At 52.6% G+C, this 26,962-nt stretch overlaps 10 protein-coding genes across 10 annotated transcripts; 5 read left to right on the top strand and 5 right to left on the bottom strand.

The window, feature by feature from the left end:
* Positions 1-318: 318 nt before the first annotated feature.
* AYO21_04133 (hypothetical protein) lies at positions 319-5,865 on the top strand (the record flags this gene model as incomplete). The annotated part of the gene is made up of 7 exons (XM_022654106.1): positions 319-1,227; positions 2,112-3,437; positions 3,506-4,215; positions 4,489-4,600; positions 4,662-4,836; positions 4,884-5,071; positions 5,152-5,865. 7 exons carry the CDS (start codon positions 319-321, stop codon positions 5,863-5,865), a joined length of 4,134 nt encoding a protein of 1,377 aa, XP_022513621.1.
* A 613-nt stretch (positions 5,866-6,478) lies between these two features.
* AYO21_04132 (hypothetical protein) lies at positions 6,479-7,678 on the top strand (the record flags this gene model as incomplete). The annotated part of the gene is made up of 1 exon (XM_022654105.1): positions 6,479-7,678. The coding sequence occupies one exon, from the start codon at positions 6,479-6,481 to the stop codon at positions 7,676-7,678; it is 1,200 nt and encodes a 399-aa protein (XP_022513620.1).
* Positions 7,679-8,026: 348 nt separating this feature from the next.
* On the top strand, positions 8,027-9,116 carry AYO21_04131 (hypothetical protein; the record flags this gene model as incomplete). The annotated part of the gene is made up of 3 exons (XM_022654104.1): positions 8,027-8,079; positions 8,138-8,332; positions 8,405-9,116. 3 exons carry the CDS (start codon positions 8,027-8,029, stop codon positions 9,114-9,116), a joined length of 960 nt encoding a protein of 319 aa, XP_022513619.1.
* Positions 9,117-12,157: 3,041 nt separating this feature from the next.
* Positions 12,158-13,169, top strand: AYO21_04130 (hypothetical protein; the record flags this gene model as incomplete). The annotated part of the gene is made up of 2 exons (XM_022654103.1): positions 12,158-12,316; positions 12,405-13,169. 2 exons carry the CDS (start codon positions 12,158-12,160, stop codon positions 13,167-13,169), a joined length of 924 nt encoding a protein of 307 aa, XP_022513618.1.
* A 387-nt stretch (positions 13,170-13,556) lies between these two features.
* On the bottom strand, positions 13,557-15,883 carry AYO21_04129 (hypothetical protein; the record flags this gene model as incomplete). The annotated part of the gene is made up of 6 exons (XM_022654102.1): positions 13,557-13,663; positions 13,714-14,253; positions 14,321-14,583; positions 14,639-15,517; positions 15,579-15,694; positions 15,746-15,883. 6 exons carry the CDS (start codon positions 15,881-15,883, stop codon positions 13,557-13,559), a joined length of 2,043 nt encoding a protein of 680 aa, XP_022513617.1.
* Positions 15,884-16,199: 316 nt separating this feature from the next.
* On the bottom strand, positions 16,200-17,288 carry AYO21_04128 (hypothetical protein; the record flags this gene model as incomplete). Its single annotated transcript, XM_022654101.1, has 1 exon — positions 16,200-17,288. One exon carries the CDS (start codon positions 17,286-17,288, stop codon positions 16,200-16,202), a length of 1,089 nt encoding a protein of 362 aa, XP_022513616.1.
* Positions 17,289-17,475: 187 nt separating this feature from the next.
* On the top strand, positions 17,476-18,588 carry AYO21_04127 (hypothetical protein; the record flags this gene model as incomplete). The annotated part of the gene is made up of 6 exons (XM_022654100.1): positions 17,476-17,578; positions 17,643-17,737; positions 17,823-17,922; positions 17,996-18,105; positions 18,164-18,340; positions 18,397-18,588. 6 exons carry the CDS (start codon positions 17,476-17,478, stop codon positions 18,586-18,588), a joined length of 777 nt encoding a protein of 258 aa, XP_022513615.1.
* Positions 18,589-18,690: 102 nt separating this feature from the next.
* On the bottom strand, positions 18,691-20,598 carry AYO21_04126 (hypothetical protein; the record flags this gene model as incomplete). Its single annotated transcript, XM_022654099.1, has 5 exons — positions 18,691-18,756; positions 18,821-18,977; positions 19,033-19,136; positions 19,197-19,488; positions 19,544-20,598. The coding sequence occupies 5 exons, from the start codon at positions 20,596-20,598 to the stop codon at positions 18,691-18,693; spliced, it is 1,674 nt and encodes a 557-aa protein (XP_022513614.1).
* Positions 20,599-21,097: 499 nt separating this feature from the next.
* Positions 21,098-23,566, bottom strand: AYO21_04125 (hypothetical protein; the record flags this gene model as incomplete). The annotated part of the gene is made up of 3 exons (XM_022654098.1): positions 21,098-21,577; positions 21,642-21,979; positions 22,033-23,566. The coding sequence occupies 3 exons, from the start codon at positions 23,564-23,566 to the stop codon at positions 21,098-21,100; spliced, it is 2,352 nt and encodes a 783-aa protein (XP_022513613.1).
* A 1,146-nt stretch (positions 23,567-24,712) lies between these two features.
* Positions 24,713-26,438, bottom strand: AYO21_04124 (hypothetical protein; the record flags this gene model as incomplete). The annotated part of the gene is made up of 4 exons (XM_022654097.1): positions 24,713-25,511; positions 25,559-26,083; positions 26,135-26,234; positions 26,282-26,438. The coding sequence occupies 4 exons, from the start codon at positions 26,436-26,438 to the stop codon at positions 24,713-24,715; spliced, it is 1,581 nt and encodes a 526-aa protein (XP_022513612.1).
* Positions 26,439-26,962: the final 524 nt, after the last annotated feature.

Raw genomic sequence — 26,962 nt, 5'->3', positions numbered from 1 at the left:
TCTGGAAGGCTGGAAAGTAGAAAGCGTGTAAGAGAGGAGCGTATAGTTAAGGTCAAGGTCGAGGTCACTGGTATTCGACTGTGCTCTTGTCTGATATTGCCTCGAGCGAGCTTCCATATCGTCTTCGCCAACTTCACTCGGTCTTCGAGCACGAAATGCCGAGGGGGAAATTCTCAGAAACCGAAGCCTGACAGACCTTGGTACGCATCGGTGACTTTAAGAATCCGTGTGCGTCCTGTTGCAGGTCCAGCATACCACTTGGAGAGGCCCTAGCTTGTCACCTGGCACTCGTGAAACAAGCTCTTGGGGGACACAACGATGGCCTCTATCTCTGCCAGCTCAGTACCACCTTCTGGGATTTGGTGCCCAGCTGTGACATTCTTCAATCCTGTCACGGAGGACCTCGATCTCGAAGCGCAGTCCAAGTATTACGAGTACCTGAGTACGACCGGTCTCGCCGGCCTTGTCATTCTCGGCACGAATGCCGAAGCCTTTCTCTTGACGAGAGAAGAACGATTCCAGCTCATCCAAACAGCGCGGGCGGCGACCGGGCCGAACTTTCCAATCATGGCCGGTGTTGGATCCCACTCGACGCGTCAGGTATTGCAGTTGATAGACGACGCAGCTCAAGCCGGGGCCAACTATGCGCTGCTTCTTCCTGCAGCCTACTTTGGAAAAGCAACCACGCCAGCGGTTGTTGTGGACTTTTACGACCAAGTTGCTCGAGAGTCTCCTCTGCCTATTGTCATATACAATTTTCCGGGAGTTTGCAATGGCGTAGATCTGGACTCGGAGCTGATCACCAAAATCGTCAAGCGGAATCCGGGAAAGATCGTGGGCGTCAAATTGACCTGCGGCAGCGTAGCCAAAATCGTTCGCCTGGCAGCGAGCCTCCCTTCTTGTGACTTTGCTACGTTCGGTGGCCAGTCGGATTTCTTGCTCGGTGGTCTCGGAGTCGGCTCGAGTGGGTGTATCGCCGCGTTTGCGAATGTGTTTCCCAAAACCATTTGTCGAATCCATCAGCTCTACAGTCACGGCAGGATTCGTGAAGCTCTGAAGCTACACCAGAGGGCGGCTTTGGCGGAAAGCCCAATCAAGTCCGGGATCGCTGCCACCAAATACGCCGTGGCTACATACTCGGCGCCGGCGGCCGGTATCACAGAATGTGAAGAAAAGCTCTTGCCTCGACGCCCATACCAAAAACCCAGCGAAGAGGTCAAAGCTGGAGTTCGTGCGGCAATGGACTCACTTGCGAACATCGAAAGGTCGCTAGTTTCGACGTCACCTAGTCCCAAACTCTGATCGTACGGACGCTGTTGGCCCGATCGAGATGTTTGTAAAGTCTGTTGATATGCATTGGAAAGATGCATGAAATCTTGTGGCGCATTAGCCGGTCAATGATTGGTTGATGTCTTATCAATCCAAGATTCCAAGTCGGCCAAAAGTCATTAGTTAGATTAACCTCGGAGATTATGTAATAGAGACGCTCACTACTTCCGGATGCTCGGGATAACCATCAGATAAGCCGGAACAGCCTTGATCCTGGGGTGAAAGGGCACTCCTTCTCTACTGTTTTGCTGCACGCCATCGAGCCCTAAACCATCTGTGGTCGAGCCCCTTGAATGGGACTGGATGGGCGGACAATCTCTTCGGGCAGCTGTTTTATCAGAAATGCTACAAGCAAAGGGTCTTAGTAGTTACCTCGTTGACTGAAGAACCAACCCCCAGCAGGATGAGCAATATCAATACTCAGGATATATCTCGATCTCGATCTCGATCTCCGAATGATGACGCTGTCACAATACCAGTCGCAAAGAGAGTGAGACGTGATGGAGCGTGCGTAGCATTCTCTCCAAGCATAATAATCAACAACGTGGGACTTGATCATCTAACTCAACCTCTAGCTGCGTACGCTGCCATTCTCACAAGATCAAATGCTCACGCGAGCAGCCTTGTCGGAATTGCGAGCAGTCCAAAACTGCCGTGTCATGCGTGTACCCCACGAAAGATCGGAAGATCCTCGTACATGAAAGGTTTGTTTGCAATTTGCTGCCACATGACAGGCGCCTTCTTTGGTTCGGGACCGCTAAAAAAGATGCCATCTCAGCCAGATAAGTCGGCTGGAGGAAGAGAATGCGAGATTGAAAGCAGCAGTCCGCCGGCATGCGGCCGCTGGCGACACAACCAGCATCAACGTCCCACCATCCAAACATATCGCACCCACGCAGAATCACGACGACCATGAGCAGCAACAGGAGTTGGAAAGCCCCGGCAATGCCGACGTGGTAATATCGAATCCATTGGTCGAGGATCGTGCCTGGTTCGTGCATGATTCTACCTCGTCGCAGGCAGCCTATGTCGGGGAGGCATCATGCACTGCCTTCGGCACCCGGTTGTACCAGTACCTCGACCGTAACACCTCTCCTTCGCCCATTCCGCGGGCGCGCCTGGTGGGTGACGAAGTGCTATCACAGAATATTTTCACCGAATACACGCTTCCACCGCGTGCTCATGCCGTGTTCCTCATCCGTGTGGCCATTCGTCTCGTGGGGCTGGACTATCACTTGATGATGAGGAAGCAAATCTTGGAACAGCTCAACCAACTCTATGTCGGTCGGCTCACCATAGAGCAGGATCCCCTTCTGGCATGCCGTCTCTTTACCATTTTCGCTCTGGGGGAGCTGTACACCAACAAAGCAAAAGAGAGCCAAAAGGTTCAAGGCGCGCCAAACGTGCCTGGTCTGTGGTTCTTTGTCCGTGCCATGAGTCTCTTTCAAGAGATTCGTGAGGAAGCCACCGTGTCCTACATCGAAGCCCTGCTCCTAATCGTAAGTCGTATAGAGACAGATTCTGACTGGTCTCCCGTGGACGCACTCGAGACCTTGGGCATCCCAAGTCCGGCTAACATATTTGCCCAGTCCATCTACTCTCTAGCCTTGAACAGAGCAAATTCGGCATACGTCTACGCTGGAACCGCACTACGGTTGAGTCTAACGCTGGGTCTCCATCACAACGTCCCTCAAAATCAAATGTTCAGTCCGATCGAGCGAGAACGCCGCATCCGAGTCTGGTGGACGGTCTACATCTTTGACCGCATTTGGAGTTCCAAACTAGGGCATCCCATCATGATACGAGACGACGACATTGATGTTGCCATGCCATCCATGAAGGGTCTCAGCGCTGCAGAAATGGCCGAGTTCTCCGAGCCCGAGCACCTTATCGCCAATGTGCATCTAGCGAGGATCACAGGAGATATTATGAACCATATCTACAACAAAAACTGCCGCCGCCAGGTCTTCGTTCAAAGCGTGCAAAAAATCTTACGCAGATTGAGGTCATGGGCCGAAACCCTCCCCGAGGTAATTCGGCTACAGCAGGACCCAACTCGCAGGTACACGGCCAGGCATGTGGCGTCCCTTCATCTTTGTTTCAATCAGGTATGCAGTCCCTGGAGTAGTAGATCTAGAGATGATCCTTCCCATGTATATTGACTCCCAAAAAAAAGTGTGTCATACTTACGACTCGGCCGATCTTGTTTTACGCCTTGAAATCAAAGCTCCATTCCAACTTCGAGGGACTAAATGGTGAGCCACCACCACCTATATCGACCATCACCACCGCCCTAGCTGAGGCGTGTGTTCATGCCGCGCGAAGCTCGAATCAAATTCTCGACCAGCTTTGGGTCGATGGCTCGCTTGCCACATTCGGGTTTTTCGACGCGCAGTACCTCTTTTCGTCGACCTTGGTCCTGCTCATTGAAACACTGTTGCGGCCCGACACGTCTGATTCCGAGGCTGTGAGCACGGCGATTTATCTATTGAAAACCATCTCAGAGGAGGGCAATCTACCGGCCTACAGATATTACGGCCACCTCATGCAACTGCAAACAACAATAACCGCCTTTCAGACAAAAAGCTTGCGACAACCGGGAGAAGGTCTGGATCTGATGCAGGACGGACTGGAAACAGATGTGGCAGTCGAGTCTCTCCCGACCGCTTTGCCAGCACCCGTGGGGGACGGCCTGTGTCAGGATGCCAACGCGACTTCAAACGCACTGATTACTGGGTCTGCGCTCGACGATCCCTTCCTCCAAAATTTTCTCGCTTACTCGGATTTACAATGGCCAGCGACAATTGAAGGTCTCGGGGCGATTGGCGGTAGTTCTATCTCACCTCCACAATGGGTTTTCGAATGGGATACGCAGAACCAGGACCTGTACGGAAATGAACCACTGACCAGAGACGATTGATCTCAGATTTCTGCGAAGGCGCATCTGGGCCAATGACGCGGAGGTGCAATCCCTCCCCAACAACCAAATTATACACCCTGTTCTTTCTTAACGTCTGGCTTTAGTCACAGTACAGAGATTCGGCCTAAGCAGTCCCTGTGCCGAGATATGCTCATGCGAGTGCGCAATGCGTGTTGGGGCTGATAGCCTGATGGTAAGCGCCCCCGCCTCCCGTCTCAATGTGCTATTATTATTGCAAGCTCGCCGAGCAGAAATGTTGGTACGGTGTCATCTAATGCTGCCACACGCTCACGTCTGGATCTAGCGACTGTTGAGATGCTTACCGTCGAATGCAGTGGCACCCCTTATGAGGTGTGTAAAGTTTGATACCAGCTCACCGTCACTTTAGCTGGATACTGACCATTTCGTTCAGGTTGGATATGACCATGGGCACGCCGCCAGACATGCAATTGCACGCTCCGTCGACTTTTACTCTGGTCTGTTTGTCCGTTATAGTAAACGTCAGTGGCCCCAAGTACGGGAGGTTGCCCGTGAGTTCGGCGTCGAGATCAGTCGACGATGGCCTCAGTACCATGAAGAGATGCGAGGTATGGAAATGAAACCCCCAGTTCCAAGACCAAGACCGCCGTGGCAGAACAAGCCGAGTTGCAGCAGACTGATCGCCATGTGACCAAAGGGATCGCCAGTGGAAGTCAGCTCGACTTACTCGACGTAATCGCGCTGAATGTGCGGACCGAGATCGCTTTCGGGCTCTTCAGCGACGGATGTACAAGCCTCTACTGGAGGACGAAGGGCAATACGTTTCTTGCTCAGAACTGGGATGTATGTGGGACCTCGCGGAGAACACCAACACTCAAACTTTGGGGTTTCGCTGACCCGTGTCCCATGCTTGACGGGTGCAGTGGATGGAAGACCAAAAGCAAAACCTGATTCAGTTGAGCATCATCCAACCTGGACAGCCCATTATCAAAATGATTACCGAAGCAGGCATCATCGGCAAGATTGGTTTGAACTCCTGTGGTGTCGGAGTCTGTCTGAATGCGATCCGGGCGTCCGGCGTGTCCACGGCTGGCATTCCAATCCACCTAGGTCTGCGCATCGCTCTCGAACAGACGTCCGCACGGGCCGCGGTCCAGTTACTGCAAGCTCACGGGATGGCTAGTTCGGCCCACCTCCTCATCGCCGACTCGGAAGACGCAACCGGCTTGGAAGTGACAGCTACCACCGTCTCAGGGCTCAACACGGATGACCGAGGACGGATACTCCACACAAACCATCTGCTCGGTGTCCATCCTGGCGTCACAGAGCCGAAATGGCTACCAGATTCCGAACACCGCCTCGAGCGCATCCGTGTACTGACGGACGAGCTTATTTCCAATCTCGTCAGAGAGGCCTCTGCCGGCGCTGACTGTCGAGAACCGACGTGGAGGGAGGTGGAGTCGATTTTCGAGGACGAAGACAACTGGCCCGCAGCGATTTGTCGGTCCCCCAACCCCAGCCAGGGCAGTCACAGTGCCACTTTGTTCAACATCATCATGGATTTGAAGGCACGACGGGCCGTAGTGAGAGTGGGGAGACCGTGCCAGGAGGATGAAAAGATAGAGATGAGCTTCTGACCAACGAGTGAAGGGGCCCCTTTTTTTCTCCTCTTCTCGTCCAAGTCAAAATACCCAAGTAGTGGTGGTCCCGAGGTTTTCTTCCAACAATGACCTGGAGATTTTATCAATCCTGGTGTCGAGTAGCTTATCCGACGGTTCCAGGTAAAAAATAGCACCATGCTTTCCAAGTACGAAGACCTTCATTGCGAGTGACCTCGTCGACCGACACTGGCCAATTGAAGCGGCTACGTGTGTGTCAATAGCCACGAAGACGAAGAAAAGGCAGAATAAATCGGCATAAGAACGAACTTAGCCGCTAACGCCCCCCTTGTCCGTGGACTGCTCCACGAAACTGATCGGTGTAAGGTCATTCGTTTCCGGTGCCCCGAATTCCGTGGCCGAAACCCGATGTCACACGAAGCTCCACCCTCTCGTCTAATCTAACGGCATCGGATGAAGTCGACGCAGGCGGGTCACAGAGTAAACAGCCTGAAGGACGCCGGGTTTTGATAGACCTCCGAACAACCTCGATTACAATCAAAAAGTGCCGCAGAGATGGAGAGATGAACGAGGTCTCTCTCTCTCTCCCCCTCTTTTCTCGTCTGTAAAAGTGCCTTATCATGCCCATCCAATGGGTTCAAAATTCCCACCAGCTGCGGCGTCCTCAATGAATATCGAAAAGCCAACTGTATTGTTCATCCACTCTTCCACGGGCGCCCAAGATGCGACCAAGTGGGCCGGGATCGCGCAGAGATTTGAGGTGCTCGAGTACGACTGCTCTACGGTGGCCGAGTTCATTTCACGTCTCAAAACGCCCAATCATCCCTACACGCGAATAGAAGCGCTCGTCTGGACCGGCTGGCTGAAGGCCGGACCGTATGCCGCACAATCCGAACAGCTCCTGCGTGGGGAGCCGCTGGAGCTGATGCCGAACACGCTGAAGCTGATCAGTTGTTCGGGACACGGTTACGACCATGCGGATGTAGACCGAATGAGCGAGCGCGGCATCCTCTTCTGCAACACGCCGAACGCGTGCACCGAGGCGACGGCGAATGTGGGAGTCGCGTTGATCCTCAACGTGTTCCGATATCTCTCGTTTGCCGAGAGATGCGCTCGCACCGTGACGACGGGCGGCTGGCAGAGGAGCCGGATGCTGGGTTCTGTCGCCCAGGATCCTGCAGGTCAGGTGCTGGGGATTGTCGGCATGGGATCGATCGGGCGGGTGATTGCAACCAAGGCGGCAGCGGCCTTGGGCATGAAAATCCATTATCACAACCGCCGGCGGCTGAGTGACCAGGACGAGATGGTCGGGCCGGGTCACCGGGCTGTCTATCACGAATCCATCCACTCGCTGCTGAGGGCGGCCGACTGCATCTGCCTGGCTTGCGGGTGCACCCCGGAAATGCGCCACATGCTATCCACGGAAGAATTTAACCTGGCGAAACCGATCGGTGTACGCGTCGTGAATGTCGGCCGTGGTCCCCTGATCGATGAGGCGGCGCTGCTCAAGGCCATGGAAGACGGCAAGGTGACGGGTGTCGGGCTCGACGTCCACGAGGACGAGCCCAACATCAACTCCCGACTACTGGACAATTACATGGTCACGGTATTGCCTCATGTGGGCACGTGTAGTCGGTCCAGTTGGAGAAATATCGAGTGCCAACAGCTCCGCGATCTGGAGGAATTCTTCTTTGGGTCGGGTAATCCTATCAACGGGGTCAATAGAGATCAACTGAGAGGTCTCAATTACTGGGCAAGACGACCATCAGATGTTAATCAGGCGGCGGAGCCATGTCTTCCAAAGGGTACTACGAAGAAAAACACCAGCTGAGCATGTCTCGAGGGTTGTGTGGACTCGCTGGGGAGGCTGGGAATTCGAGTGGGCGAACTGGCTTGAAAAAACCCAATGTACAAAGCCTCGACCGCACAAATTAATTGTGGCTGTATCTTTGAAGTGATAAACAGGACTGGATTACTCTTACTTCGGCGATTTTCGTCCTTCCCCGAGGGACGAGGTACCGATAAAGACCCACTATCCAACATCCATGGCGCCCTCAAGTCAAACCCTATAAAGAGCTCCCAGGAAGAATATTTAGGTGGCAAAGCCCCCCTTCTCATGTAGCTCATCCGGACGGCGGATAATTCCGACTGCCATCTATAGACAGTGTTGTTTACAGTCATGAAGCGCGTTCTGGTAGGATATGGGATCGACCTGGACGCCATCAGCGGCTGGTAGGCTTAAAAAAACCCCCCGCTTGAACGATCTCGAGTCTGATTCGATGAATTTCAGGATCAATACCAGAAATGGATCGCCCGCATCACCGACAGATGTCTCGCGCGGAGTCTTCGGGGCGACTTGTGGCACGGATCGTCTCCTGCAGTTGTGGGAGAAGTATAATATCAGGACCACCTGGTTCGTTCCGGCACATACGGCTGTCTCGTTCCCTGAGGCGGTGCGAAAGGTCCGAGACGCTGGACATGAAATGTGAGATTCACGTTCTCTCTTCGTTTGAAGTGCCATTTCCGGCCCGGTCATTGATTGACAACGTCTCTATAGAGCGCTCCACGGATGGACGCACGAGTATGTGACGACACTCGGGGAGGACCAGCAACGAGAAGTGCTTCGAGAGTCGATCAAAGTCTTGACGCAATTATGCGGCAGGAAGCCAAAGGGATGGACGGCGCCGGGCTTCGAAGCCTCGCGTCAAACAGTGCAGCTTCTGGAGGAGTTTGGGCTCGAGTACGACCACAGCTTCATGTACCACGACGCTCTCCCATACTGGTTGCCGTACACGCCGACCTGGAAGGAGACGACCATGATGGCGGCCGACAGAGATGGAGACGGAGACCCGGTCACACCGTCAACCTGGATGGAAGGCATGTCGGAGCTGAAGCCGAGTTCAATCGTCGAGATCCCCGCCAACTGGCACCTGGATGATTGGCCACCCTTCCAACTGAACCTCAAGCAAGCCAGTACCCACGGGTTCGTCGACCCCTACGTGGTGGAGCGCATGTGGAAGGACCAGTTCGACTACTACTACCGTGAGTATGACCAGTTCATCTTCCCAATCTCGATCCACCCGCAGGTCAGCGGCAAGGCGCACATCATGCTCATGCACGAGAGGTTGATCAACTACATCAACGGTCATAGCGGCGTCGAGTGGTGCACCATGGCCGAGATGAACCGGGAATTCCGAGAGGGTCGTTTGGCAGGGACAACGGTCTGTGGCGGTGTGCCAGTGACTGAAGCGCCTGGTATCATGGCTTGAAAGCAAGCCGGTTTTTTTTGTCAATGACTCCCTGGCCATAGACGGGACATGAGTGAGCCTAGTCGCTCGAGTAGCTATCACATGCCGTAGAAATGAAATAGCAACCAGTAATAATCTCGTCAAAAGAGCGGATCGCGAGTAATGATAAATGTTGGCCAGGTGCCAGTTATGCAGGCGGCTTGACGAGTATACCGCAGTTTGCTCATCACCTTGGTGGGTTGTGATTTGGTTGTCAGTATTGATTGACCTTGTGCCAGTTTCGTGGTGGTTGGCTCGACATGCTGTAGTTTAGCGGTTGGACTATTACGCGCGATTCAACGAGGGTGGCACTCCCTTGAACCTCGTCTCTCATTCCCTGTCGCCGTCCCGCCCGATGGCCGACGTGATGTTTCACGCAGCTTCAAACAATATACCAGCCCTTAGAAAAACTATTTTCTTCGGGAAAGGCCTCTGTAAACGATCGCACCAGCGCCGGATGGACGCCATTGCACGTCACGCCCGCTGCGGGAAATTTGAAAAACTTGCAAGTATCTACTCGCGCACGATGCAAATGTCACAAGGAGCTAGCTACCTGGGGCTTGTTCCGTTGACACCTCGTCGCCGCATATGGCCACTTGAACACGATCAAAATGCTCGTCGACAATGACAGAGATCCAGAAGTGTGCTTGGGCCAGGCAGGCAGACAGAAAGTACTATGAGTGAGTAGGCATTGCAACGGTCAAAGGTAGGCCAGGCAAGGAACCAAGGCTATTATTGTCTGTAAAATCTTAACTCCGAAGAATCCATTCCTGAGAGAGTGCCAAGCAAAAAGGGAAAAAAACTTTGGGGGGATAGTGAGTACTACTACTACTATCCAAGTAGAAAAAAAAAGGAATGTCGTCTGTGTGGATTGAACACACGACCTTCAGATTTAATGACCGCAAGTTGGAACTTCAGTCTCTGTTGAGAGTTAGTTGTCTGTGCCTGTGTCGACGCGGCAGTTGGTCACTTACGACGCTCTCCCAACTGAGCTAAGACGACGCTGATTTGTGATAGGGAATTCGTATGGCAAATTTATCAACCTGTGAAAAAAAAGGCCAAGTTAGTGGGTAAGTTTGCGTGGATGGAATGGCGAACCTTTGCGTATTAGTCAGCTTCCTGGGACCGCTGGTGCCGAGAACGTTTACAGCAATATATGACAGTTAATAAGCCCCTCTACATTCGAAGTACCTGGGATTCTGCCTGGACATGATGCTGTGGTTGCGATGTTATTGTCCGCCATGAGGACGGGTGGCTGATCGCGAGGCCATAGTCTTTCCGAGTAGTAGTCAGTCAGTGCTAGAACTCATGACTCACCGACCGAGGAGGCCATGGTGGAAACTTGATATCGCTCTGCCAAAAGTTGGACCATGACAGGTCCCCAGTGGAAACCGTAACAGCCTCCTTGTCTTTGCAGACACAAACAAAGACTATAGAATAAGGCTTGGGTTAGGCACGCATCGGTATTTGCCAGGTTACGTCGGCCAGACCAGAAACCGGCCGTCGGTTCAGGACCAAGAAGACAAGCGCCATCGCAACCTTGGTGCAGCTCACAGGCGACCACTGTTGGAGGCTGGTACGGATGGCTTCTGGTTCTAGGTGGGGAAACCGAGCCTCATCTGCGGTCGAGATGCCCCTTCCTACTACCCTGCTTGGACATCGTCTTCCATACACTACTAATACTAGTCATCTCATTAAAGTCCCAGCTCTGCCATTCTCTCCCCGCGAGAGGGTCCACGAGTCTCGCATTCTTGCGTTCATTATGCCTAGACAGCAGGTATGACTGGATTTAAGGATGAAGATACTGAGTAGTAGAAAATGCTGTAGTGCTGCGATGCCTAACGCCTGGGAGCTGGACCGCGGTCAGCCTTGCCAAAAGATCCCTGGGAGCATTGGCGGAGGGTTATAGGAACTGCCTGTTTGTGCAAATAGTGTAGACAGTACCAATCATCCACACCTCCCTCCATCGAGAGACTTGGCCGCACCTACTTCCGTTTGATGGAAGACGGGGACGGTATCTCGGGCGTAGGTGCATCTTCCAGAAGGCGTTTATTTGCAGCTGTAGTATGTACTGAGTGTCGAGTATCTTGTCCAGACTCCAGATACTCTTTATTCATCATCATCGTGGCGTGGCACGGTCTAGGGTGGCGTGGACATACAGAACTTAGAAGACCTCACTTTTGCTTTTGAACATAGCTAGCTAATGCCAGCAGCTAAGCAAAAGGATGGCGTTTTGACCACCAACTTGGTTCCCCATCTGAGGATTAGGATATTGTACTGTCGGACATGGGTGAGATGAATGAATTCCCATGGGCCCGAACTCGGCCTCTCCGATCGGCGGCCCCCGTCATCCCCCCCACCTCCCCCACCACAAAGAACCTTGCCAGCCTGCCGTGCCTGCCACTCTGTCTCCGATGCGGAGGTTTGGGAAACTCCAATAGAAGGAAGGGGGAGGCAAACAGAAAAAGAGTTGGCCGCGCAACGGTATTTGCGATCTCGCTCTCCCCAACCCAAGATGATCGGACTTTTTGGTGTCACTGCTTCCGAAGGGGAAGTAACTCGGTAGACCAACTAGCAAGAGTCCCTCCTTCGCCTGCCACGAACAAAGAGAGGGCGGATAGGTGAGGGGGGGAAGTAGAATACCGTACAACACTACACACTACGCACTACTAGGTACCACACTATATACCGTGTGACCTTTCCATTGTCATTCTACAGACAGTGAGTGTATCTACACTAACGTATAAATATAAAAGGGATAAAATTCGAGTCTTGTCCACGAAAAAAAAAGCCGTGCAATCGGGATTCGTATAAACAAGGACAAACAAACCCCCCTTCACGAAGAAAAAGAGTCGCAGCTGAGAGTACTTAACTTCCGACTGCTGCAACTAAATACCAACTACTATTTCTTTTCCTATTCGGAATAACAAGCAAAGCAAGTACTTACTTACTTACTCTCTTGCTTGCTTTTTTGTACCCGGATTCAATCAATTCCCAACGCGACAGAGAGTACAGACGCCACGATGAATGGACATACCACTGGAGGACAGCCGCCCCTGACGCCAGGTCGTCGACTGCGACAATTGCTAGAGCCTGGTCGCGATATAGTCATGGCTCCTGGCGTGTATGACGGGTTCAGCGCGAGGATTGCGCTCGAGGTCGGATTTGATTGTCTCTACATGGTATGGACACCCAGGGCTTCACACCTTGATGACTTCCACGTCGTGATTGCTGTTGCTGTTGTCATTGCTAACTTCTGTGTAAATCCAGACTGGAGCGGGAACCTGTGCTTCAAGACTCGGACAACCCGACCTGGGTCTCGCAACCCTCAACGACATGCGCGAGCACGCCGAAATGCTGGCGAACCTCGACCCGACCGTCCCTCTCATCGCCGACGCCGACACCGGGTACGGCGGTCCCAACAACGTCGCTCGCACGGTCGAGCAATATCATCGCTCTGGCGTCGCGGGGTTGCACATCGAGGACCAGATCCAGACGAAGCGCTGTGGTCATCTTGCGGGCAAGGAGGTCGTCAGCGTCGACATCTTTGCGCAACGCATCGCCGCTGCGGCACAGGCACGGGAGAGGATCGGCTCCGACATCGTCATCATTGCTCGAACCGATGCCCTGCAAACGCATGGTTTCGACGAGGCGACCCGCCGGCTCAAGGCTGCCATCAACGCCGGAGCCGACGTCGCGTTCCTTGAAGGTATCACCTCCGACGAGGAGGCGAGGACAATATGTCAGGTCCTCGCGCCCACTCCTGTCCTGCTAAACATGGTCGACCACGCCGCTACACCGTCGTGGACGGCCGAGGAAGCACAGAAGCTCGGATTTCGCATCATGATCACCCCGTTCCTCGCGCTGGCGCCCGCGTATTATGCTATACGTGAGAACTTTCAAAATTTCAAAAAGACTGGTCGCACCGGAGTGCCTACTGATTTCACCCCAAAGAAACTGTTTTCTACCGTGGGCCTGGAACGAGCCACAGCAATCGACACGGCGGCAGGTGGCAGCTTGTATAGCAAGGTTTAGGGGCGTTGTTATCTTTTCCGTGGCTGTTCCTGGTAACGGTCCGTTTGATACAGAGAGAAAGTCATGCATGGCATAGCTGACATGATGTTGTGTCCAAGATCAGATTGATCAGTGGCAGCTGTCCGGAGTTAGGCAAATAAATAGACCAGAAATGTAAACAATTCGCTACTCTGAACCTACCTCGTGGAGCATCAGCAGCTTGTAATCCATGTAACCAATATACCTAGCCGCTAGGGAAGGTGGCCCTGCGGGAATATCTTCGGGTGAACATCAGGCGTTCAGCAAATGCATTCGATCATAGGCCTTCAAAGTTCGCTGTGCTCGAGACTTGTAAGAGAGCGCTAGACGGCCGACTTCGATCGCTGACTACTCATAGTAATACGATGCTCACGAGAACCAGTCCAGTTGGAGATCTTCCCAGTAGATGCCATTCAGCTCGGTCAGGTCAAATGCGCTGTCAAAGCCCTCATTGACGCCGGTAGTTGCAGTCGCATCTGTGTGGAATCAGCCTTTGAATTCTTCCAATCAGAGGTGGTAACATTACCGTTGTTGAGATCTTGCGACTCGGCGCCTTCGACTTCGGTCCGAAATTGCTCCCGCCACCTCCACAATGAGTCGTATACGACGCTCATGCTCATTCGACTTCTGACTTCCAACTGAAGTCTGTCCACCCCGCTTCCGCCCAGGATAGACGGATTCGGGTGCGTCCAGAGATAGGCGAGTACATCGCTCAGTCTCCCGGGGAGGTCATTATTGGCCACCGACATTTTCCTCAGTGCTGAAACTGAAAAAGTGATGAGCTTTTTGCCCGAATCGACATCAATTATCGCAGCAAAGTAATCGTTCTTTATGACCTTTAGTAAAACCAAGGCGGCGCAGAGGAGGACTTCGTAGTAAAATACAGGGCAGAATTGTAAGAAATCCCGAGATTGGCTGTCCAGGTCGCGAACGTGCTCGATCATGGCGGTCGCGGCCGAGTAGAGCGTTACGATCCGCTCTAGATAGCCCGAAGCTGAGGGATCGTCGAGAAGGCAAAACGCGTGAAGGTGGAGCTTGACGATGTGGAGATAGAATGCAGTAGTCGCTGAACGCACAGTCAGCAGGCTCAGTGTATTGACTCACGGGCAACAACCAGTCATGTATGTGCTCACCTCGAGTCCACTCCCTGCTGTTCTCTAGGTCGACAATCTCCTGCTTCAGAATCGTGTATAGAGGAATCCGCTCCCGAGTCGGTAACAGCCCAGCAGAGTCGGAAACACTCGAGGTCAGAGCTTGAGATACCCTATTACACGTCAAGGCACATTTCAGCTGAGCGTGCAAATCTTCATCTATCCGCGAGCCGTCGAGCGAGGACGCGAGGATCGACCAGTCACAAAGCTGCGCCGGAGTTGGGAGTCCAACACCGAAGCTTATGCTACGACACATCATCAGCCGCTCCTCATCAGGACACGTCAACGCCCATGACATACCTCTGCGTGACAACATTGCCAGCAATCCAAGTCCTTCGTCGGTCCTCGATATCGCGAGGACTGAGCTTGACGCGGAACTTTGTGAAATCAAGCGGGCTCCGGGGACGATGGAGGCCCATCTGGATGCTAAGCTGTATTATCATCCCAGAGAGCATGTAAGTCGGGTCGGTGGTGCTGCTGCTCGTCGGAAACGGCCAGGTGCATAAAAGGACCAAGCTCTGGACAACACCCAAGGACTGTGGAACTATCTGCAGAGACTTCCACAAAAGATCTGTCACTGCTCGAGCGAGCCTCGTCAAGAGGGTGGGGTCTATCAGGTACCGACGAGAGGCAACAGAAATTATGGACCAGAAGAGAAGAGTCGAATTATCGTAGTATTGAGTGGGAGAAACCCCAGGGTCAAGAAACGGTAGATATGCATGGTATTGCGAGAAATATCTTGGAGGGTGACGGGTATTAGTCCATGGTCCTGAAGCAGCAAAAGAGACATACATGCGGAACAGGTCATTAATCACATCCGCTGGGAGCTCAATATCGCGTAAAGTCCGCGACGCAGCCACCTTTCCCTTGCCAGTGGAGCCACTCTCGAGCAAACTGTTTTGGGGGATCGTGGTTGTTCCTGGCAGGCACGTTCCATCGGGAGAGTCTGGCGATATACCACCAGGGACGGTGGTCGAGAATATTCGGTTCGTCAAAGGGTCCGGTAGGTCTCTGGAAGCCTGTCTATCTCTAGCAGCAGGAGGACCGTCACCCTCAGTAAGGGTCCGCGCTGCAGGGTCTCTGACAGCGGGAACAGTCACATCCCGGAGACCTGCGCCTTCATAGACAGACAATTGGCGCTTGAGCTTGTTTATTTCTTCTTCCAACTCGGTGGAAACCCTGCCAGGAGGACGAGGGTTAGTGATTGACCGTTGTAAATTCCCACTCTTGCCAGTCTTACTTCCGCTTCCTCGTCCTCTTGAACGTATCGTCTACTCTGCACTCAAGCTCCAGCCTTTGACAACGCGAACATGCATTGGACGACGGAGTGTCGAGCTTGGTCAACTCGCACCTCAGCTGGAGAGGTTAGTTAGTGGTCTCGGAAAGGCACAAAACGCTGACGCCCACCTTTTGCTGTCTGCAATTGTTGCAAGCTTTCGGCTTCAAGCCATTGGTGCGTGGTTGCGTCTCGACACTATCGTGCCGTTCGCCATGGCTGTCCTCATTTGCGACGGAAACTTGCGGAGCCTGCTGATGGCCTGGCATCATCGGAGAGGCGTCGCGAAACTGCAGTGGTACATCTTGACTTCCTCGGTTGCCGCAAGCTGTTGGAAGTGCGGCGCTGGACGCAGACACAGGTAGGCAAGCACCAAGAAAGGCAGACTGCGGGGAGGAAGTCACGAAGTGAGAATGATGAGGCTGAAAGTGAGCCAGCTGGTCAAGGGAAGGTCAGCCGATATAATAATGTCCGCACCGAGGCAGCAAGGCTCGTATCACAGCAAAGCGCAAGGCTGACCCCTTCCCCTTTTCTCCCCTCTATCTTGTGTTTGTCCAAGTAATTGGACTGAATCAGCGCAACTAATCAAACAATCTCAATCTCGACCGTGTGCACATGATTTCTTCTTCCCGTTATGGGCTGAGAATTGCCGGCCGTGTCCGTCGCTCTCGCCATCAACTTGTACTTCCCAGGGCTGGGGATTGAGACCTTTGCCTGAAACGATTGCCATTCAAATTCATTCCGTGCTGCTAATGTGACATCTGTCTGTGGTAGCCAGCATGCACCGCCGTCGACGCTGACATCAACCCGGCTGATCTCCTCGCACCCCCATGCACGGCCTCGGATCGCAATGTCTGGTCCTTGCAACACCGCCCCGGGCTCAGGCCTAACGATCATGGAATTGGGCTCAACCACCCACACGGGTCGTGTCTTCTGTCCCTGCGGGTCGGTCGGGTCGATCTCATTATAGAATGTCGTGGTGAACGGCCCCACGGCGCGATGGTCTTGTAGTGAGAGCCGACACAACCATTTTGTGCTATTGGTGCCAAAATACCCTGGTACCACCATTCTCACCGGTCCGCCTCGATTCTTGCCTAGTGGTTCGCCGTTCATTTCATAGGCAATCAGAACCTCGCAGCGCAGCGCCTTCTCCAGGGGAAGATCCTTTTCGTACCGATCCGCGGAAACCCCGGCAAACGAGCCGGACTCTAGTCCTTGCGACCACACGAATCTTGCGTTAGGCTTTGGCCGGGCCAGTTTGAGCATATCCGCGAGCCTGACACCAGTCCATTTGACGTTCCCAATCCTCCATAACGCGTGGATCGGAGGAGCAATGGGACTGCCGTAGCATTCATGAAAGGCGGTGACAGTGGAAGATGGCATGCTTTTCAGTTGCGCAAGGGACACGGAGAACGGTCGCTCGACCAAGCCGTCCACTACCAGCTTCCACTTGCCCTCATCTACCACCGCAGCGCCCATATGGATGGTCTGGAAAAGCTGGGATTCATCCGTGAGGTCGGCATCGAGCTCGTGTGGCTTTGGCGGGTGTCGTATGAGGAATCCAGCCGGGTCGATGGCCAGTAGAGACTCGCGCTCTGATCCATCGCTCTCACCCACGGTCGCTGGGAGGAAGCTGACGTACTTTGCATGCGTTGTCTCAAGCTCGGTGGCCATCCAGGACACGGGGTGTGATGCGTCTCTGGGCCGGTGGAGTAGTTTTCCTGTCTCCGTACCTACGATGCAGGAAAAAGGATCGCGCGCAATTGGAGCCCAATAATCAGGGGTTCTGTTCGCTTTCGAGGTAATTATGGGGTGGAATGCTCGTTAGCACGTACACGGAGGTGGCAACCAGCACTAAACGATGACGACGCGGAGGCGACGCGGAGCCGTTGGACGGATGCTGCTCGACCTCGGTATTAGTATCAGTCGTGCGGAAAGCGGAAACCTATTTGGGCTAGAACCTAGTAAGCCTTATTATGATATTAGGACAAGATATTCCCACAAGGCTCGCTACTTGATTCCACACAGTGATTATGCTTCGGGGAGCAATGGCGAGGCCCAAGCTGACGCTATATTTCGACCTACATAGCCCATACTCATATTTGGCCTTTTACCTCATCAAGGTTGGTATTTGATCCCTCCGCAAAGCCCTGTGAGGGAGGACGTATGGAGAACAATCCTTGACTGGAACTAACATGACTTTTCCAGAATTCCCCGGTCTTCAAACCTTGCGACGTGACATATACCCCCGTGCTGCTTGTGGCATATATAGACGCTGTCGGGTTGAAGCCCCCCTGGAGCAGTCCCAGTATGTGACTGTCAATCCCCTGTCCCCATTCCCGCTCCAGCATCTGCGTTGCCTGATCCTGACTTGGACTCAGACAAGGTGAAATGGTTGCACACAGACGTCGCCAGATGGTGTCGAGAATTCGATATCCCTTGGAACCCAGGCTTACCGGCAAACTACCCATTCGACGTTACCACGTTGAAGGTGATTGGCTATCGATCCTTCGCTGACGACCAGCACCACGCACTAATACTTCAAACAGGTGCAGAGGGCCCTGGTGGCATGTTCCCTCGAATGCCCCAATCGATACCCAGATGTGCTAAGCGCCGTGTATCATGCATTTTGGTGTGAGAAAAAGGGGGTTCAACTGCCCGATGTGCACGCACCGATTTTCACTCAGGTAGTCGGCAAGGATGTCGCCGCAAAGATCCTGAATAGGGTATGCAAAGCCAGCGCTGTGACATGACAAAGGATACCGAATAACTCGTTCGACAGAGCACGACTGAGGAAGTCAAGTCGCTCCTCAAACAGAACACCGAAGCCGCCATCGCTAGTGGATCTCCGGGGCTTCCCTGGATCAAGGCTGTGAATGGAGAAGGACAGCAGGAGTTCTTCTGGGGATTTGATCATCTCGGACAGGTGATGAGATTTCTGGGCCTTGGGACACCAGGCGGGCCGCATCTGTGATTTTTGAAAGTGCCTTGAACTGCGTAGGTTGTGTGTAATTTAACGAGAGATCTATCGTTCACCTCTCGCCGACCTCCGGGAATTTTTCTCGCTATAGAGTGGCTACATTTTTGACCCCGTCTCCTTCGCGGCGATCTCTCTCAGCTGCCGCCGCAATATCTTTCCCGACTGGAAGAGAGGTCAGTAACTGTCATGGCTCAATGTGACGGATGTATTAGTTTGCTTCACTCACCGGGTTTTTAGGAATAGCATCAACAAAGGCCGCACCTCCTGTCAGGTGTTTGATTGTCGATACACGAGCCTTGACAAAATCCACGATATCCTTCTCAGTAAGCCGCGAGCCTGGTGCCAGCACAACGTATGCGCGTGGTCGCTCATCATCCGTCGCCCTGAGAGACTAGCATCAGTACATAGAATTAGACATATACGCGCTTATCGACATACGTCTTGATGCCAATCACCGCAGCGTCCACAATCTCGTGATGTTCGAGAAGAAGAGCTTCGAGCTCTGCTGGTGCCACTGCGACACCCTTGACTTTGATCAACTCCTGGTCCAAGTTAACAGACTGGCAAACACGACAACCATCGGAGAGTTTTATGCGACTCACCTTCTTCCGATCAACCATGTACCACTTTCCAGTCTCGTCTCGATATGCAATGTCGCCAGTCTTGAGCCAACCGTTGCTGATAGTCTCGGCAGTAGCTTTTGGATTGCGCCAATATCCCTTCATCGCGTTCGGAGAGCGGATCCAGAACTCTCCCGTCTCGCCTGGCCGCGTTTCTTCCTCGCCGTTCTCCTTGACCACCATTGCTTCTGCACCAGGAACCAACTCGCCAATTGATATCGACGACGGACCCGAGCTCTCACGTTCGTCCCAGCATAAAGTGATTGCTGGGGTCCTGGTGACAATCCCGTCAGCAAAAGTATGTGTGACCTGCAAACCCCACCACTTACTCTGACATCCCCCAAGCCTGCCGCACTCTTACTCTACCATTCCAAAGCTCTTCGAATTGTTGTGTTACTTCCATCCCGATTGGCGCCGCACCTGCTGCCACTTTTCTGACACTGCTGATGTCGCAGGTGCCATCTCGAACCGATGGATGCTTCGCCATCGCTACCAGCATCGGCGGCACTAGAACCAGTTCCGTGATTTTGAACGTGTGAATGTGATCCAAAAAGTCTGCCAAATTAAATCGCTCCATCAAGTACGTCTCGAGACCCCATTTGGGCGCCGTGAAGGTATAGTAGCACAGCCCGAGTGCGTGGTACATTGGGACCGCACAAAGAGTCCGCCGAGCAGTAACGGTGGGGTCAGACATTTGAATCGTTTTGAGCTGAAGCATATTCGCGATGAGACTGCGATGAGATAACTCAACGCCCTTTGGGAGGCCGGTGGTGCCTGAGGAATATATGAGGATTGCAGTGCGCTCCGAGAACGTCTTGGTGTTACGCTCTTCCCAGACAAATGTTCGACCAATTTCGGGGTTTGCGAGCAATCTACTCCAATGCTGGACTTTTGTACTGGTGAATGATTGTTCTTCCGTAGGATCGATAGACACCTCAGAGAACAGAAAGATGCGTTTCTTGTCAAAGCCAATCAAATCAGCGGCTTCCAGAGCTCTGTCTATGCAACTCTCCGCAGCGAGGACGATTCGAGGATCCGAGTCTTTGAGCTGGTGTGCAAGCTCACGCGCCGTATAGGCTGGATTTGCACTGTTGTAGATGGCACCAGCCATCAAAGCACCCATGACAACAACCGGATAGAAGATGCTATTCGGGGAAAATAGGAGCACTCGATCGGCATTTTCAAGTCCTGTAGACTGAACCCCCGCAGCAAATCTCTTGGACCATTCGCGATAGGTATGAAGAGTGAGAAAGTGGGTGTTGGGGCGTTTTGCATCAATGATAATTTTATCAGTCGAGTTGAGGCTGGAGGACGAAGAACCAAACATGAACGTCGGGACCGACAATGTCGGCGGCGTCAACCCCCATCTTGATTTCAGGGGCATGTTGAAGTTCTTAGATCAGATTGTTTTGGTGTAGCGTCGTGTGTAGATCGAAGAATTCGCGTATTCCGAGGAACTGGTGGACAGTGAGGATTGTGAGTACGACAAGCCAGGGAAGTAGCTGAAGATATATGATCGCCTGTCTGACATTCGAGCTGTCAAGCTGCAAGGTTCCCCTGATGATGGCTGGCTATCACGCATGTGTGGGCATCAGATGAAGAGATGGATTCAGGATGAGGCCACCACCGGCGGTTCAGGGTCCACAAGCACAAGGCTCGGTACGGCTAACATCGGAGCCGCAGGGACTGTAGCTAGATGTTCGACGTCAGATCGAGGTATCAGTGCTGCCGCTCAGCTGGCGGCCTCTCGCTGGGGGTGTTGGATACATTAATGGCACACTGTTCTTTGCCGAGTGAGCTGTGCTGTGAGAAACTGCCTCCATGTCGAGTGTTTCGAGCCACCCGATTACCGGAGAGTTTCAGTGGTTCCCCCGAAATGATCATCATGTATGTTCGCCCACGTCTTCCTGTGACCAGCAATCCATCAAGATGTCACCATACTGCTGCATCAGCCTCTGCAGCGCTGATCTCGCGGTGATCACTCCAGACACTGTAGAGTCGAGAGTCAACAAGCACGTAAGCAAAGGTTTCATCCTCGCAACCCACTCCGAATCTGAATTCATGTCGGGGAACATCGTCGAGACCAGGTCGCCTTGCTGTCTGGCTGATACATTCAGATCAATCGTGTGCTCTATTGCTTTTGACAAGGCTAGGACCACCAAGGCCGTGTTTGCGTGGTGTGAGATGAAGTGCATCTTTGCCTGGACACTGTTAATGAGTTTAAACTCGCCCGTTGCCGATACGTCCACAATTCGTTGTGCTACTGTGAGAAGAGATGTGACTGCATCTCGCTGAAAAGACAGTGCTTTTTCCAAGACGGGCTGTCTCTCTGCGGCAGGTAGTAGGTTCGAAGCCTGATGGAGCTGTTCTACGAGTAATAGGCCGCCTAAGCCCCAAAACAACAACATAAACGCTGATTTGGCTCACGGTCAGCATCGAGTCACGTCCGTTGGAGGCAGAGAATTCACCTGACGCCAGTTTTGACTTCTCTGAAAGTAAATACAGAGAGATCGTGCACTGTCGTAGCCATAAGCCATAGGTCAACGCAAATTCGTCGTTGATGGCCATTGCTAAGGTGATCGCACTCTTCAGCATGGGTACGTTGTTCGCAGCGTCCCCAGTCAAGAGGACTTGTCTGAGATTAATGGTCCCTCTGAAGACACGGAAAAGATCCCCTGCCGCATTCTGGCAATGCTTGGGAACTTCCTGATCGAATACGGATGGTTGCTGCCATTCTGGAGCCAAATGCCCACCCAGGAGGGTTTCTGGAGGAACGTTAACGATCACAACAACTGTGAAGTTGTGTTGTAATCCCTACCTTTTGACCTTGGCATCGCGTCCTCCAACATGCACGGTCGCTCATGAAGCACGGAATCTATGGTATCGCGCAGATAGCCATACCAGCGGATAATACCGACAGAGGATTCAAGTAGGAAACGATAAATTGACTGCCGGCTAAGATTCTTGCAATAGGCCTCCACGAGATCCCGTAGCTCCTCCATCTGGCGCAGAGCATTATCGAGCAGGCCAATCGGAGTGTCTTCGTAGCAGGGAATGGACGCTGCTTCCGGTGGTACACTGGTCATCAGAAAGAGGAATACTGAGTAAAGTCTTACAAAGGATCGAGTTTCCTTTGACGAAACCAGATGAGAGTGAGCATTGAACCATGCTGCAGTGAAAACGTGTTGACTATTGGTGCTTCGATCCCCAGGATTGGGGTCTGATAGCGAGCACTGGTTGCCACCCTGAGTGTCTTCGAATAACCGTGTCAATGGATCGTCTGCCGGCCTAGATGGCGCAAATTGGAGAGCAAACGCCTGAAGGACCGCGATCAAGGTGTGCTCATGCTGATTGCGTGTTTTCTGGTCCACGACATTTCCATAAAAGGCACCAAAGTTGTCCAGAAATCGTGCAACTCCAAGCATGGTAACCTTGTTAATTTGGCTTGCCAGCCTCTCTGGAGCCATATTGGCCTGAATTCGAGAGCCACTGTTTTCTAGTGAAGCTTTCTTCCACGAAGGCGTTAGTATGTCGCCCATAGATTGACCACCATTGATGTCCAAAGTTGATGGATTTGATTGATCGGCATCGAATGAATATTTGTATGACCCAGCGAATAGATTACAGTTGTAGTCTAGATACCGTATTGCGATACCGGCCATCATGGAATTGTAGACCTCACGGAGATTCTGATTTATCCGCTGCGTCTCAACGCTGGAGTTGAGGAGGTGGATCGGACTGCCCCGCCAAAGCCCCAGAGACAAGTTTCTTGGAGCGGAAAAGTCATTGGGTGCTCTGTATGGCGTCTGGTAGTGGCTCCTCGAGTCTTGAGTGCTTGGTGACAGTGCGCCACTGTTGGTGCTGCTTTGATAGTGCTCTGTAGCTGGAGTCTCTGTGGCAAAGACCTGACGGTCCAGGTTGGTCCACTCCGACACGAGATTTCCCATAAACATATCAACATCAAGAACACCGGTAGAGGAAATCCCGTTCCACGAGCCATTGTGTCCTGTGGCTTGGATGGGGTCCACAAACCCCTGATCCGAAGGAAAAATGCTCTCCTTCTCGGGTCTGGAGATGGCAGGGGCGATAGGTTGTTCCGGTCCATATGAGGCTGGTTGTTTAATTTTATTTTTCCTCTGATTGAGTCGGGAATTGACAAAATCAAAGGTGCAATTGTGCCCGAGGTGCATGCAGTTCAGACACCTGTTTGGGGACCCGGGATGGACGCCTTCGGGGAACGCGCATCGTCTTTTCGAACGCCGACACGGGTCACAAGACGAGTTCTGCTTCCGAACCGTGGTAGCAGGTCCCATGGGGATTTGTGGACCTTGAGAAGCGGTGCCGTGAGGCATGGGAAGCCAAGAAATAAACAATATCGGCGTAGTTCTTGTGTCTCAATGCTTCTGGGAAGTTTTGTCAGATTGTCGCGGTCTTGGTGAGGGCGCACCTGGAGGTAGCCTCGAACATGAGTTGATCGGTCCAAGTTGATTCCCAACTCCTCCGAGAGCCCTCTGCGATATTCCATCTCGCAATTCGCAACGACAGAGTTGTGGTCTAAGCCCAGGTCCTTCTTTTCTGACACCCCAACTTTCCAAGTTTGGGCGGCTGCCGCGGTTGCAGGAGTCGGAGCCGACGGGGTGGAGGTCATCATATCGGTCCTGGGTATGTAATGGGATTGGCGCATTCTTTCCGTGATGATGACCTGAGTATGACTAGGGCCAATCAAATGTTGAATTGGGAGCCGATGCCTGTCAATTCGCATTACGACTGTTAGACGTCTAGTCAAGCTAGTGGGATCCTTTTGCTCGACAGATGTGAGGCTTCTAGATGCAGGAGAACGAGATTGCCTGCGTCAGCAAGTGACCCTTTTGGCATTTTCCGACCTTTGCAGTGACATCAGCTATGACTGAACATACGTAAGGTCATTGAACGACTTACCTCCATTGCTTGTGACAGTGACTACTTTCCAAGGCCGAAGCAACAGGAAATACCAGCGCAATCTACAAAACCTTCGTCCATCGTTTTCCAGGCACCTCCTACGAGATCCTCCAATACGGCAGCGTCCATACTATATGTGAACGAAACCTCTGTTGGTGTGATGCAGCGGGACATGGCCGAGAAGGAAAGAATATTTACTACCGCCATGATGCTAATTGAATTGAAGGATAAGTATCGGCTGTTCTCGAGCTGACGGGCCATAATAGCTACTAACAAGGCACCGAGTAAATCGAACTAGGCCGCTCAACATTACCGATCTCCCCGTTTGGCGCGTCTCAGGTCCATGCGAGACCCCCCGGAAGAAGCCAGGAAGCAGAAATATCCAGATCTGGGCATAATATGGAGGCTTCGTGATCATCAGGGAGCATCGAACAAGGCAACTTTAGCTCCCTTTGGACCTACTCGTAGACGGCCAGTCTCGAGCTACACCCTGCGACGGTTCTGCAAGCAACGGAGTCCTCTCAGCATTTTACCCTGACAGACATACAAAGCCCGATATATCACCACTGCAGATTCAATATCACTGCACTAGACCACGGCACAGTAACCGTAAGTATGCCGCCCTGCGCAATCTGTAACACCTCTCCAGAAGTGACATTGTTCAATTTTACCGGCTTTCCCTGCTGAAGTTCGTGGTTATATGACCAGCCATCGAAAGTGATACCCGTGATGGCGTCGCTGCCGTTTGCCATCAATCGTTGCACGCTGGCTCCCCTCGCGGTTGACGCAGTGTTGATGGTTGGCAGTTGAAAGCTGAATGTCTCAGACGGCCGAGGTTCCTGCGTGCCACTGGACGTGTAATTGTATGCATTCATTTGGACGATGGCTATTCTCTCTAGCCGGCCATCGACGTACGCCGCATAGGCATTTTGATGTATGTTCCCAAGTTCGATGTCACTTATGCTGACGTTGTTTTTGGTCAAATCCCCAAGAAAAGTGGCTACCATAATGTTACCATAGTACGGTGCCTTTGTGCCCAAGCTCTCGTTGACGGTCGGGATCGGCTGCCACGAAGCGTACCTATAATTGGTGCCTTGGTGCATGTGAACTCGAGCAATACCGGTTGCGGCGCAGTAGAGGTTGAAATCCACGCCCCACAGAGCCGCGCCGAAGGAGTTGGACAGGCCTGGTGCACCTTCATTGTACAGGCTGTTTGTCTCTCCCAGAATGTATGGGAGCCCCGCGTAGGCGAGAAGGCTCGATTCGTTCAGGTGTTTGCTAACGGAGAAGACGGTCGAAGTGTGGTTCATCAAGGTGCCCTGGAGAGTCACACCCGGTTGAGTCGCACCACCAATGTAACTGCACGCCATCAGCAAGAGTGAGTCTGGTCTTCCCCAATGACTCACTTGTGGCTGTCGATGAAAGCAATATTGTTGTCGGCGTCCAACCCTGCTTGCCAGGTGGTGATCAAGTTCAAACTATTTGAAGTTCCCGCAAAATTGGGGGCGTAGAATTTGAACTTCCCCTGACTGATGATCTCCGGACAATTCTGCTGCACCAGCTGTCGGATAGTGCGGGTTTTGTTGAGCCATTCTTGGACGTAATCCGTCTCATTCCACCAACTTGGTCTCATTGGCCCTTGGGCACTGGTCTTGTAAAGATCCGGTTCGTTTCCCACTTCCCAATAAGCAGTCTTGGTGGTCCCCAGGGCCTTACAAACAAGTGGAGCAGTCTCTATCAACGTTTCATAGCCGATGGACCCATTCTTTCCCATGTTGAACCCATGGATGTACGTAACCCCTGGCCAAGTAGAGTAAGAGTCGAAGTAGTTCGGGCCGATGGATATTGTTGTTGGGTAGTCTCTCGATCTTGTGAAGTTGAAAGTGCCAATTAGGGCGGCTTTCTGTGAAGCGTTGAAAGTGGCGTAATCCCTGGCCGTTCCTTTGGCATTAGTCATTCAGTCGAAGTTACTATTGACGTACTCTGTGTTCCCGCCAACTCGGACGATGGGATAAGTTCCTTGGAGGTCACGCAAGTTCTTCAACAGGTTGTATGAAAAGTTATTTGGATGGCTGATATTCCCTGGCCAAAGGTTGGTAACGACATCCCGCCGCTTCGAGAGAACTTACCTGCGAAATCCGGAAAAGATGAAAACTCAATCGAGTACGAGACGAAGGACTCAAGAAGGGGCTTGCTAGCATTCTGCGGAGGGGCGACTGACAATGATATAGTGCACGTAGTCACCTTTACCATGAGCAGAACAGCAACGATGCAAGGCGCGAGCATCTTGGATGACGGTGGCAGAAGAACGGAGGACCAACGGCTTTTTTCCTACCTTTTCTCATTTATGACTGTGGCCATCCTAATATTGGATGCTCAGAGGCAACGTCTTTTCACTCCCTGCATTCCGCGGAGGGGTGGTTCGGCACATTCAAAGCAAGGAATTCCCCAGGTTTGCAAATATCGCGATTGGTGGGACAAATTGCATTTCGGGAAGTGTTAGAGCATTTGTGGAGTGGGAAGTCTACGGATCGACAAACGATTGTTTTGGGCGCGGAGAGGTGACAGGATATCCCGGAATGGTGGAAGACAGATCGGCGTCTCGCAGCAGAGAACGTCATCTGCAGAACTGAAGTGGTGAAGTTGTCTTACGATGGAGGGATGGAAGTGATCCGACGGTGTTTTCCGGAAAAACGCATGATGATTGATGGAAGAAGTCAAGAAAATCTGCCGTGCTGCCAAGACTAAATAGTGGTACGGCGAAGTACTTTTACACAGGCCGCACATCCCCATTTAGGAGAACTAAAAGT

This window comes from Fonsecaea monophora (assembly GCF_001642475.1).
Source record: "Fonsecaea monophora strain CBS 269.37 chromosome Unknown Scaff22, whole genome shotgun sequence".
NCBI lineage: Eukaryota > Fungi > Ascomycota > Eurotiomycetes > Chaetothyriales > Herpotrichiellaceae > Fonsecaea > Fonsecaea monophora.
Note: the sequence above shows the minus strand (reverse complement) of the source record. Positions and strands in the feature narration are given on the sequence as shown.